The following is a 12796-nucleotide window of genomic DNA, read 5'->3' on the forward strand; positions in this document are numbered from 1 at the left end:
GTAAAAGATACTCTGAGTTTTTCCCCCTAAATTTAGGTCTGACTTTTAGAAAACAAAATCAAAGGAGTTATCAAAAGAGAAATGGGTACTTGATTATGATAGGATCATATGTATTTAAGAATTACTTAGTTACCTAATTTTTCAAAGCAACACTGAAATATTTGAAAATAACATGTTTTTAATGTTTCACTCATTCATAAATGAGGAATCTTTGTTCTTTGTTTTTTTATTTTTTTAAATTTTTTTTTAGTTGTGGTCGAACATAATACCTTTATTTATTTATTTATTTATTTATTTATTTAAATTTTTATGTGGTGCTGAGGATCTAACCCAGCACCTTACACATGCTAGATGAGCGCTCTACTACTAAGCCAAAACCCCAGCCCTGCTTTTTTATTTCTTAGAGACAAACATAAAGCACAAAAGGCAGAATACACAATAATAAAAGCTTTTCATATAATAGAAAAAGCATTAATTAATACCCCCAAAAAAGCAAGAGGATCTTCTAGGCCAGCTTCAGCAACTTAGCAAGGCTGTAGGTAACTTAGCAAGACCCTGTCTCAAAATAAAAAAGGAATAGGGATGAGGTGAACTCACTAAAATTTTTATGTATTTCTCAGTTTCATTTCAGAGGTATAAACCAAGGCAAATAAAAGTCACTTTCAAAGTTTTGTTTTTGATTTTACTCTTCTATATTCTGTAAAAACTGACACTTTACTTTCAAATAAAAGAGTACCAGAGCCCTTGAGACCTTTTAGGTGGCCTACAAGGTCAAAACTATTTTCCTAAGAATATTAGGACTTTATTTACCTTTTTTATTCTTTTTCTTTTTTGAGTATACAGTGTAGTTTTCCCAGCAGCTAAAGGATATGTGATATCTCATTCAATTGAATGCAGCAGACAGGAGACTAGCAGACTTATGTTAAGATAAACATTAAAGAGATCTTCAAAATTATAAAACAATCTATTAAAAATTTATTATTTGATGGGCACAGAGGTGCACATCTTTAATCCCAACAACTTGAGAGGCTGAAACAGGAGAATCACAAGTTCAAGGTCAACCTCAGCAATTTATCAAGACCCTAAGCAATGTAATGAGAACCTGTCCCAAAAATAGAAAATTAAAAGGGGCTGGGGATACAGATCAGTGGTAAAGCACCCCTATGTTAAACCTGAAGTACCCACCCCCAAAAAAGTTACTTGTATTATTAACATGAAATGGCTTCATCATTGCTATTTTCCAATGAACCAACAAATATCTTTCTTAATTTCTTAGTTTTAACTTCTAATACAGTAAATATTTTTAGGTTAAAAAACACATAAACAAAAATTATTAATGAATTTTAATTTAAAGCATGTAAAGGGGTCATGAGACCAAAAATTTGGGGAACTTGACTTTAAGAAAAAAAATTAGGGCTGCAATTGTAGCTCAGTGGTAGAGTGTTTACCTAGCACATGTGAGGCACTGGGTGCAATCCTCAGCACCACATAAAAATAAATAAATAAAATAAAGGTATTATGTCCATATACAACTAAAAAACTAAAACAAGAAAAAGAAAAAATATCATTTTCCCTTGGAAAACACAAGAAATACAACTAAAAAACTAAAACAAGAAAAATTTTCCCTTGGAAAACACAAGAACACACATAATTATACTTCTTTTTATAATTATACTTCTTTTTACATATATACTTTGTCATTATTAATCCTAGCATAATTATAAATACCCATATTAATTATAATGTTTAAGAAAATAACTAATTTCTATTCCTTTGAGAAAACACTGATAGTTGAGAAATCATATATAATCATTTTAGCAGACTAGCAAATCTCATAAACACACAGAATACAATTTTCTACAGCCACACTTCCCATGCCTTCAAACTAACAAACAAAACACATAACTAAAGAAATTAAGTTTCTCAGAGTAATTATTTTCCTTCATTGATCTCAGTTTTAGTTTTAGTTTGGTTTGGTTTGTTTTTTTGTTTGTTTGTTTGTTTGTTTGGTATAGGGTATTGAACTCAAGAGTTGCTTAACCACTTTTTTATTTTTTATTTTGAGAGACACTCTTGCTAAGTTGCTTAAGATCTTGCTAAGTTGTAGAGGGTAGCCTAGAACTTGGGATCCTACTTCCTCAGCTTTCCAAGTCACTGGGATTAAGGTGTGCACCACCATGCCTGACTCAGTTTTACATTTTTATAATCTTAAATTCTATGTGGGAATATTGTTAGTTCATTTGGTATGTAAAGAATATTGTTAGTTCATTTGGGGGAGAAACACCCAATTGAAATAAAATACATACTTTTTATTATATTTAACACTGATAAAGAAAATAATATGGATGAGTTTTCTTTTTTTGGTGGTAGGGGGGTTCTTATTAACTAAAATTATTACACTAGTCACATTTGCCAAAGATTTATCTTCACTATATGAACTTGGAGTCTTAAAATTGTATGATTTTTTTTTTCTCAGTGTAGCACATTTAAAATATATTAACTTGCCAGGTACAGTGGCATGTGTCTGTAGGCCCAACTACTCATTAGGATGGGGCAGGAGAAGCCTTTGAACCTTGGGTTTGAGGCCAACCTGGGCAAAATAGCTATACACCATCTCTTAATAAAATCAATAAACAAATAAATAAATGCTCTAAGTTTCTTTATTATCTAGAATTTTATAAATATTCTATTTATATAAGCATTTATTATCTCTTTAACCCAATCAGAACAGAGCACTTTTAAGATACAATATAATCTAATTTATGAATACCCCTCTGAAACAAGAAAACATCTCACACTCAGTAAGATAAGTGCTCTTCTGGATTACAGACACCTAGACCCATAAGGAACATGATCACTTAAGTTCTACAATTTCAGCCACTCATAAATTAATCTGTATACTAATAAAGGGCTATTTTCTTTCCTAGAAGGCACAGAATTCTTAATTTGGGCTTGAAATGGACAATAAGAGAAATAAACAAGAAAGACTAATAAACTAGATTATCTGTCTTTATTAAGAATAGATTTGTATTATCCACTTACAGCTATCACCACATGCTTAGGCCATAAAACCAGATTTCCAATCACTGCTGTCACATGGGGGAATACATTCTTGGTTGCACACAGAAACAAAAAAAGGACCAAGGCAAAATAGAGAAACTAAAAGAGTTATACTGCTCTTTTGAATTCACCCCAGGAACCAAGAAAAGTTATTTCCAAGTTCAAGCAACCCATAAAATGCACTTCTCTAAGCCAGTTGCTATGGCCCATGCCTATAATCTCAGCAACTCCAAAGGCTAAGGTAGGAAGATCACAAATTTGAGGACATCCTGGGTAATTAAGTGAAACTCTGTCTCAAAAAGTAAAAAGGACTGGGGGTGTAGCTCAGTGGTAAAGTGCCCCACGTTCAATCCCTGTACCCCCCCCAAAAAAAACACTTATCTGGCAATGAAGTTTAATTGATTCTATCAAATAAATCAGTGGGGCATCTCAATGGAGTCTCTAAAATTGAAGTATAATTTTTAAAGATTAAACTATGTACTTCATATGTAAAATGAACATGTGTAACATATTTTTTTAACTTTATAATATGGAAACCATAAGATATTACAACTGATTCAAAAGGGAATTCAAAGAACACACACACAGGTAGTCAGGAATGCTGAAATAAAGTTGCTAATAGATGCAAAACTGGTTGATACCCATGATGTATTCAATTATATTCATCAGACAGTGTTCATTTGCATATTTCTTTGGCTAAACATTTAGTTCACTGTCATAGCTCAAGCTGCTGTAATAAAATACCATAAACTGGGTAATTTGAACAGCATATATTTATTTATTTCTCACAGTTTGTAGCATGGAAATTTGTAAATCAAGATGGCAATACAGTGGGTTCTGGTGAGGGTTCTCCTCCAGAGGTCAGCTGCAGACAGCTGACTTCTCCTTATATCTTCATGTAGTAGAAAAAGAGCTAGCTAATTTTCTGGCCTCTTCTTCTGAGAGCTTTAATCCCATTTATGACAGTTCCACTCATGACCTTATTACCTCCCAAAGGTCCTACCATCACATTGGGATTAGGTTCTCAGCATATGAATTAGGAGGAGGGGGGTACATTTAGTCCATTACATTTACATCAGTTTTCTACAGATAATTGCTGTAAAATAGCTCAAAGACAAACCCAGCAATGTTTTTTGTTTGTTTCAAAGCCTTTACAACTTTTCTGACACTGATATTTGTCTTTACCAGAGTTGAAAAAAAAAAAAAGACCTTGCTCCTTCATCTATTTGTTTTTCTTCTTCTCATCTGATGCCAGGTTTCAGAATACCAAAATATTCTTCCTGCTTCAATAAGTAGACAAAAATTTAAGAACAATGGTGATCCTCAGTCTGTCTGTATCACTATATCTGGTAAATGCTTTCCCTATGCCGCAGTAAAATGAAGCACTCCTTCCTGTTCTAAAAGATCTAAAAAGAGAATTTTTGAAAACAAGAATTTTTTTTCAAGAAAAATTATATACTCCTCCCATTCATTTAGTAAGCATCTGCTTTTCAAACTCTGTGTCATAACCTAAGGCCCTGCTGGAATAACCTCTACCTGTCTCAGCAGCTACAGCTTATGCCTCTGACCTATTCATTCACTGCTTCCAGTTGGCTTTTCAGTTCTAGACACACTTTTTACTGTTTTAGAAGCCTTCATATATTATTTCCCTTACTCTAGATTTCTCTTTCGTCTACACATCACATGCCTGAATCCTTCTTATCCTTCAAGAATAGATAATATATTACCATCTCTTCTAAAATGGACTTTCCTTGTTCTCCACCCCACCCCTTATTCATTATGCTAGCACCTGCTTATATCTTTCATAACATGTAAAAAATGGCAATTATTTTATTTGTTGGTCTACCTGATATTGTCTGTTTGCACCTAGTAAAATAGAATGACCTCTTTGTAGCAGGGATTGTGTCTGTCTTGTTTACTCTTAAATCCTCAGCACAGAATTCCTGATATTCAAAAAGCACTAAAATATGTTTGTTGAACTAATGAATGAGGGAAAGGTATGTGATATTCACTAGGGATACATTGATTATATATATAAACAATCATACACACACACACACACACACACACACACACACACACACACACACATAGAAAGGGTCCCTGGGCTCACAAACTTTGTAGTCCAATAAGGAACTATAAGCAAGAGCAGTAGAACTTACATGCACGATGTCAGAAGGGTATAGTGCTGTAAGAGCACATGAGAAATACCCAAAGATTTTTGTACCTGCTATGATAAAACAGAATATTTAGACCAAGTTCATCTATAAAAGCTGTAGAAAACTTTTTAAAGAAGAAAAGGCAGTGTCTGAAGAGAACAACTAAGATAGCAAGAATTCAAGACACCAAGATCTCAGAGAAAAATGAACCACTGAGAAATCAAACTGGAATTCTTTCACCTTATTTGTTTATTCATCTATTTATTTATTGACACTGGGGTTTGAACCTAGGGGTGCTTTACCACTGAGCTACATCACCAGCCCTTTTTATTTTTATTTTTTAATTTAATCACTAAATTGCTTAGGGCTTCAAACTTGGAATCCACCTGTCTTAGCTTCCTGAATCTCTGGGATTACAGGTGTGTGCCATTGTACCTGGTCACCATATTTTCCCTCAAAGAATTTACTAATTTCCTAACCAGAGTGAGGTGGGAGGGAGGTAATGAAACAAGAAGCCAAGCATAAAAGAGTAGCTAAGAAGCTAATGAAATAAGTAGATTTTTTTTATCAGCCTAGGAGTTCAGAACCTGCCACAAACTTTGAGACTTAAATCAGTTTAAACCCTTGAAGGGTTTTGCTCTAGAAATAAGGACATATCAGAAATAAACTAGCCTTCACAGGGACAGAAGTCTACCATCAAATTATCTCAGTCCCTAATAAGATCAGTATAATTGGAGTTTACCTTAATTAACTGCCAGGATAAATTTTGAAGAAATGTATTATGATCCAGAGCCTCTTCAGATTTTTTATACATAATATTTGGGCTTTAGTTTTTTTTAATTACCAGACATTACCAGAGAAAGAACAAAATGTCTACAAATTAAGGGAAGAAAAAAATTTCTAGAATAGCCCTAAAAATGATCCCAGTATTTATATTGTCTCACATGGACTTTAAATAAGTGTTGTATATTTACAAAAAATAACAATTTTTATTCGGTTCTTATAAATAGATTTCACTAGAAAACAAATCTACTGAGAAGAACCAAATGAAGTTTTTATTAAAAGAATAGAAAATATGGAAAAGTACATAAAAGACATATGGGGATATGGTAAAAAGGTCTAACATGTATAATTGAAGTTCAAGGAGTGGAGAAAGAAAGAGTCATATTTAAGAGATATTAGTAGTTTTCCAAAGATGATAAAAAGACAGTAAGCCAGAGTTTCAGGGATCTCTTCTAATCTCAAACAGGATAAATGCAAAGAAACTACACCTAGGTAATCATGGCAAAATTAATGAAAACCAACAACATAGAATGTTCCAGCAGAACCTATTGTGTTCAGGAGAACAAGAAAATAACAAATGATTTAAGCATAAATGATAGAACCTACAAAATAATGAACTGGCATTCTAAATTTCAGGAAACTGCCAATATGGAATTGTATATCCAGCAAAACATTATCTTCCAAAATGAAGATGAAATAAAAAAATTTTCAATCAAACAAAAATTGTTCATATCTGTACTAGAATTTTTTAGGGAAAAGGATTCAGAATCTTGGAAATGCAAAAAGGATTAAGAAGCAAAATGTCGTGTGATATTTAAAATATATATAAATATATACGTAGAATATATGTGTAGGAAATTATATAGAGTTAAAATATATAGACTTCAAATATATAAAAATACACATACATAGCTTGTAAAACATAAAAAAATTTGGCAAGTTGGTAGATACTCTAATCTACTGAGAAGAAATTCAGTAATAGATCTAGAGGTTGCATTAATTAAGAGAAATTTTAAGGACTGTAATTTTTTTTTTCTTTACAAAGCCAACTGCAGGGCAATGAGTGTTACCTTTCATTCCAAAGATCAGGTTTTATCAGATCACTCTGGGTTGTCATAACCACAGGGTAGTGTAGGTTTTTGTTAGCAGAATATCTGTCACAGTTTGCTTCTGTTTTTCATTTTAATTGACTTATTTAGATTTGGTAATCTGTGAGCAAATGTCCAAGTCTCTCTTCAAGGAAAGTATATTGTTTTAAGTCCATTAAGAAGAATAGAGGAGGGTTGAGGTTGTGGCTCAACAGTGGAGCGCTTGCCTGGCACATTCGAGGCCCTGGGTTCGTTCAATCCTCAGCACCAGGAAAAATAAATAAAATAAAGGTATTGTGGGCTGGGGATGTGGCTCAAGCGGTAGCGCGCTCGCCTGGCATGTGTGCGGCCCGGGTTCGATCCTCAGCACCACATACCAACAAAGATGTTGTATCCGCCGAGAACTAAAAAATAAATATTAAAAATTCTCTCTCTCTCTCTCTCTCTCTCTCTCTCTCTCTCTCCTCTCTCACTCTCTCTTTTAAAAAAAAAAAGGTATTGTGTCCAACTACAACCATATATATATATATATATATATATATATATATATATTAAATATATTTAAATATATATATTTTTTAAAGAATAATAGAGGGGCTGGGGATATAACTCAGTTGGTAGAGTGCTTGCCTTGCATGCACAAGACCCTGGGTTCAATCCCCAGCACCATAAATAAATAAAAATTAAAAAAAGAAGAATAGAGTAGGACACATAGATGTGGCTTCCCTTCCTAGGTATAACTTCATAAGATATATTTGTTAACATTCTTTCGCAGGCATAAAATTCTGTCTGAAATGAGACAATAATCTATCAAGTAAAGATATTATACTATTTTGCTATTTAGCTATTTTACTTATTATCTAGCTTCCTCTACCAGAATGTACTTTTTTTTTGAGAGAGAGAGAGACAGAGAGAGAGAGAATATGAATCTTTTTTTTTTTTTTTTTTTGTAGATGGACACAACACAATGCCTTTTTATTTTTATGTGGTGCTAAGAATTGAACCTGGGTCCTGCCCATCCTAGGCGAGCGCTCTACCGCTGAGCCATAATTCCAGCCCCTAGAATATACTTTCTATGAAGGTAGAGACATTTTCTCTTTTGTTCAAAGCTATATCCTCATGCACCTATATTGGTACCAACATTTACCAGACACTCAACAAGTATGTATTGAATGAATGAATGAACAAATAAGGAATAAAGTCATATTTTCTAAGTAAATCATCTTCATTAAAATAAAAAGATGTTTCTTTACAATCTTATAAATTCATTTTATCTTCATTAAAGTGTTGAAAATCTTATATTAAAATGTTTGAAAGTAAAGTGATTGTTTTTTGATGTTTGCAGGACTATCTCAAGCAGGTGCTGGACATTGATCTTCATGCTCAGATCCATTTTGGCAGGGTTTTTATGAAACCAGGGTATGAAAATAATCTTATCTCTTGGGTTGGTTGGGATTACTCTAACTGATCAAGTTTTAATTGCTTTCTTTTTACATTTTCTGTTTTAAGTTAACTGTGATAATAAAAGAAACAAGTGCAACTCCTATTTCAAATAAGTATTCATCTTCCTTATGAATCAGTGAATTTGGTATGAACAAAGCAAAGCAGGTTTTCCTTTTTAATTCCCATGACCAGTTTATTCTTCCTCTTTTTCTTTCTCCCCAAACTACTTTATCCTCTTTTTTTTAAACAGTCTAGTATGAAACTTCTCAAATGTACATAAAAGAAGAAAGTACAATGAACCCCTCGGGGCCGTGTACCCATCACCCAGCTTCAGTACCTATCAATGTTTGTCTATAATTGTTTTATTAATCCCCCCTACCCTGCCTCTTTTTTGGAGGGTGGGAGAGGGCTGGTAGACATCATGTCATTTTGGTATACATCTCAAATAATAATAACCATAGCATTCTCTTAGATAAACATAATATTTTAATAGCATCTAATATGCTTATCATATTCAAATTCCTCCCACATGTCAAGAAAAAGAATGCCTTTTTATAATTGTTCCATTTGAATCAGGGTTCAAGTAAGTTCCACTCCTTGTATTTAGTTAAGTCTCTATTAAATGAGAATATTTACTCCTCTTTGACATTTTTCTCCCTTTTGGTTATGCCACTGAATTGTTAGAGAAACTGAATCACTTGTCCTGAGAATGGATTTGGCTAATTATATCCATGGGTTGAGTTTAAAATGTTCCTGTTTTCCCATATATTCTATAGATTGAAAGTTAGATCTAAAGATTTAATTAGATTTAGATGTAATTTCTTTATTCTTCACAAGAATACTTCATAAGTGGGATTTCACATTGTTTGGGGGAGGAAAAAAAGTAACCACATACCAATATTTTCATATTTACTAAAGTCTAATAATAATCTAAGGAAGGGCAGGTGGAGGGAAGTTCTGTAGTTAATTGTAAGTCTTCAAAGAATGCCAAACATTGGTATTAGTGAAACATGAATAGCCATGTCTTCAAGCGTAGTCTGCCTGCTCAGAGCCCTGCTACTCAATGAACCTTTGATTCCCTCTTCAAAGACTTTGGCATATGGGTGAGCATTTCAGCACACCTCTGTGTTGTAAAGTACAACAGTAATGATGCATTAGTTTAGAATGATATGTTGTCAAATGCTCTAAGAGAATGGAGTAGTGGCTTCCCAGTTGTTTTCAGGGAGCTATGGGAAGCATCAATACATTCCCAAAGCCTTTTGAGTGTCAAGCCAGCCCTTCTAATATGCCCGATTTATTAGTACCTGGTTACAATTCTAGGACAGAGATTAGGCTTTACCTCCATGATTTGGTCATTTTATATAAAGTTAAGATTATCACTAAAGCTTTTTCCACAGTTTGATAGAATTTATCATCTTAGCAGTATATTTCTGTATTGAATGTGCCCCAATGTGGCTATTGCTGACAGGGCCATTTTTTGTTCAAACTGTGGGATTTGTATCATTCTTATTAAGGATAATATTTTGTCATAAGCAAATATTGTTATGCTAGGTTTAGATAGTATTCCTTTAGATGGTATTAATTTGATTAGAAGAAAGAACACATCCCAAAAGCCCGTCAATGTACTTTCCATTAATCTCAAAAACTGAATTAATTTTTCCTTTCGTGGCAGGAAGGAAGCTGACATAACTTGCCCTTATCTCTAGAGAATTATTTGCATAATATCTGTTATTTAAAATACAACACCTATAGTGATAATTTTCACACTTTTTTCAGTTTATTATTTACTACTTGCTTCTTCAGTTCCTAATGTTTATTCTCTCTAAACTCATTACAAATACTTTGGGACTTCAGTCATTGTATAAATGTTGTTACACTCTGATTTCAAGAGATCAAAACGAACAATAAGTGTTGAATTCCAAGAAAAAAGGTTTCCAGAGTTTAAATAGAAATCTCGAAGATTAGCAGTAAGACACTTGGGTTAATAATGCATGATAGCACAATGTTTCCTTGTAAGTAGAATGTTTTTAAAGTGAGTACCTTTAGAGAAACCACGTTACCTATTATGACCTATCTGCAAGATGCAAAATTTAAGTGGCCTTATAATTGAAATTTACTTTACATACACTAGAAGCAAGAAGTATTTTGCATTCCTTTCTTACTCTTATTATCTGGGTGCTGGTTTGCTATAATAAAGTGATTTAGTTTAAGTGGGCTTCCTTTAATTAGTCAGAATTTTATACTTATACTTGTCTAGAGGTAAGATGAACTTAAAGGTAATTATTACTAGTAGAAGAAAAGGAAATATAAAAAGCTCAAATACAGTTTAGCTTTGTTCTTTTTAGTGCATTCCAATATAATTACCTTTGTCATTTTAGAGACAGAGATACTCAGAAAAGCATTATTATCAACCAATCTACCAATCACTGATTTTATGGTCATCTATAGTGAGCATAGCTGTTATCAAGAATATATCTTGGAAATTATTTTCATCACACAGTAATAATCATTGCTAAGTTGCTTATCCAAAAATCTATATGACAATCTAATCTCATTTTTCTAAAACACAGCAAAGAATCAAGAAGTAAACAACAAAAAAAGTCTCAGAAGATCTAAATAGAGGTCACAAAGTTCATGTACTAACACTTCACAGAACATCCCACAAAGATTTGTGAACCATAATGTTAAAACAACCTTGGTTCAACTCTTTTATTTCCCAACTTAGTAGCTCAGTGATTTTTTGACCAAATTGTATAATCTCTCACTTTTTTCCTCATCTATGAAATGGGATTATGCTTGTCACCTCTTGGGATTATTGTGAGACTTATATAGTTGATGTTATACTTAGATATTATTTTAAAATAGTAATTTATATTATCATTCCAACAATGTGACTATTACTCCTTCTCTTTGACCTTTATTCCTGTAGCCAGCTTTAATGTTTAAAATAACAGTCTGGCATTAAGGGAAGACAGAAAAAAACGAGGGTAATAAAACAGAAATGAGAACCATAGAAACAACACTGTGAAGTTATGGTTTCTAGATGAAAATAGCCCGTAGTACCATTGTGAACTACCATGACTGTATTATATTATCTGATAAATAGATTATACTAATGATAGCTATAAATGATCAAAAATGCCAGTATCACCACATTTTTAAAAAATTTTTTCATATCTTTACTTATTTATTTTTTAATGTGGTGCTGAGAATCAAACCCAGGGCCTCACACACGCTAGGCAAGCGCTCTACCACTGAGCCACAACCCCAGCCCCGCCAGTGTCACCATATTTTTGCAGGAAGTAATAATGAATAATTCAGTTTTGAATCATCAACCTATAAAAATAAAAATAATTTGTGTGCTTAAAAGGATAAAATTTTACCCATATGGAAATTTCAGCCTTCTCTAGGGATTCTGCATTGATTAGTTTTCAGTAATATAAAGAAGATTATAGCAAAATTTTCACATAAGGATAATTAATTTTTTTTTAAATCACTGATATCAACTGCCTACTTCCTCCATGCCACTCACCCCTCATGAACTCCCTATGATAAGAGTTCGAATCAGAATATTGAGGAAGTATAATTTGATAATATTTTTAGCTTATTGTTTTAATTCTGTTCTAGCCATGGTATTTTATTTACTTAGATGTTTCAAAAGCCCCTTTGAGGGCTGGGGTTGTGGCTCAGTGGTAGAGCGCTTGCCTAGCACAGGCAAGGCCCTAGGTTCAATCCTCAGCACCACATAAAAATAAATAAATAAAATAAATGTATTGTGTCAAACTACAACTAAAAAATAAATATTTTAAGAAAAAACTCCTTTGATAGGAAGGAGGTTTATGTATACTGGTGAATATAATTTTAAAAGGATAAGAAATGTTCACCTTCAACAATCAGCAGTTAGACATATCAGGCTATATTCTGATAAAAAGAATGATTGTTGTAAATATCCAGCAAAATTGGTATAGATATTGTTGACGACAACGGTGGGGAAATAGACGCTTTGGTGTTTGAAATATATTTCTATGGACTGTCAAGAAGAAAAGAATGTGAATTTCAGAAAACCAAGAAATTTGGTTATTTGAAAACAAAAGATGCTAAAAAATTTATTTAAATAGTACTGAAATACTTCAGAGTATATAGATTTACAAGTAAGTCAACAGAAAAGTGTTTTTACATGATAAGTGATCTGTATGGGTAGTCACATAACAGAAAAACTGAGCACTTAATTTACTGTCATGTTATTTAGCAATCACTAACAAG

At 32.8% G+C, this 12796-nt stretch overlaps 1 protein-coding gene across 4 annotated transcripts in view; it reads left to right on the forward strand.

Annotated features, from left to right (window-relative positions):
* Window positions 1-12796, forward strand: part of GPHN (gephyrin) — a 612413-nt gene that overhangs the window by 582693 nt on the left and 16924 nt on the right. For all 4 annotated transcript variants that reach the window (XM_081290454.1, XM_081290455.1, XM_081290456.1 and 1 more), the window contains one exon: window positions 8436-8509. In XM_081290454.1, coding sequence (XP_081146580.1) covers window positions 8436-8509 — 74 coding nt within the window. The remainder of the gene's footprint in view (window positions 1-8435; window positions 8510-12796) is intronic.

Source organism: Spermophilus citellus, assembly GCF_964194105.1.
Source record: "Spermophilus citellus genome assembly, chromosome: 4".
In the NCBI taxonomy this organism is placed as follows: domain Eukaryota; kingdom Metazoa; phylum Chordata; class Mammalia; order Rodentia; family Sciuridae; genus Spermophilus; species Spermophilus citellus.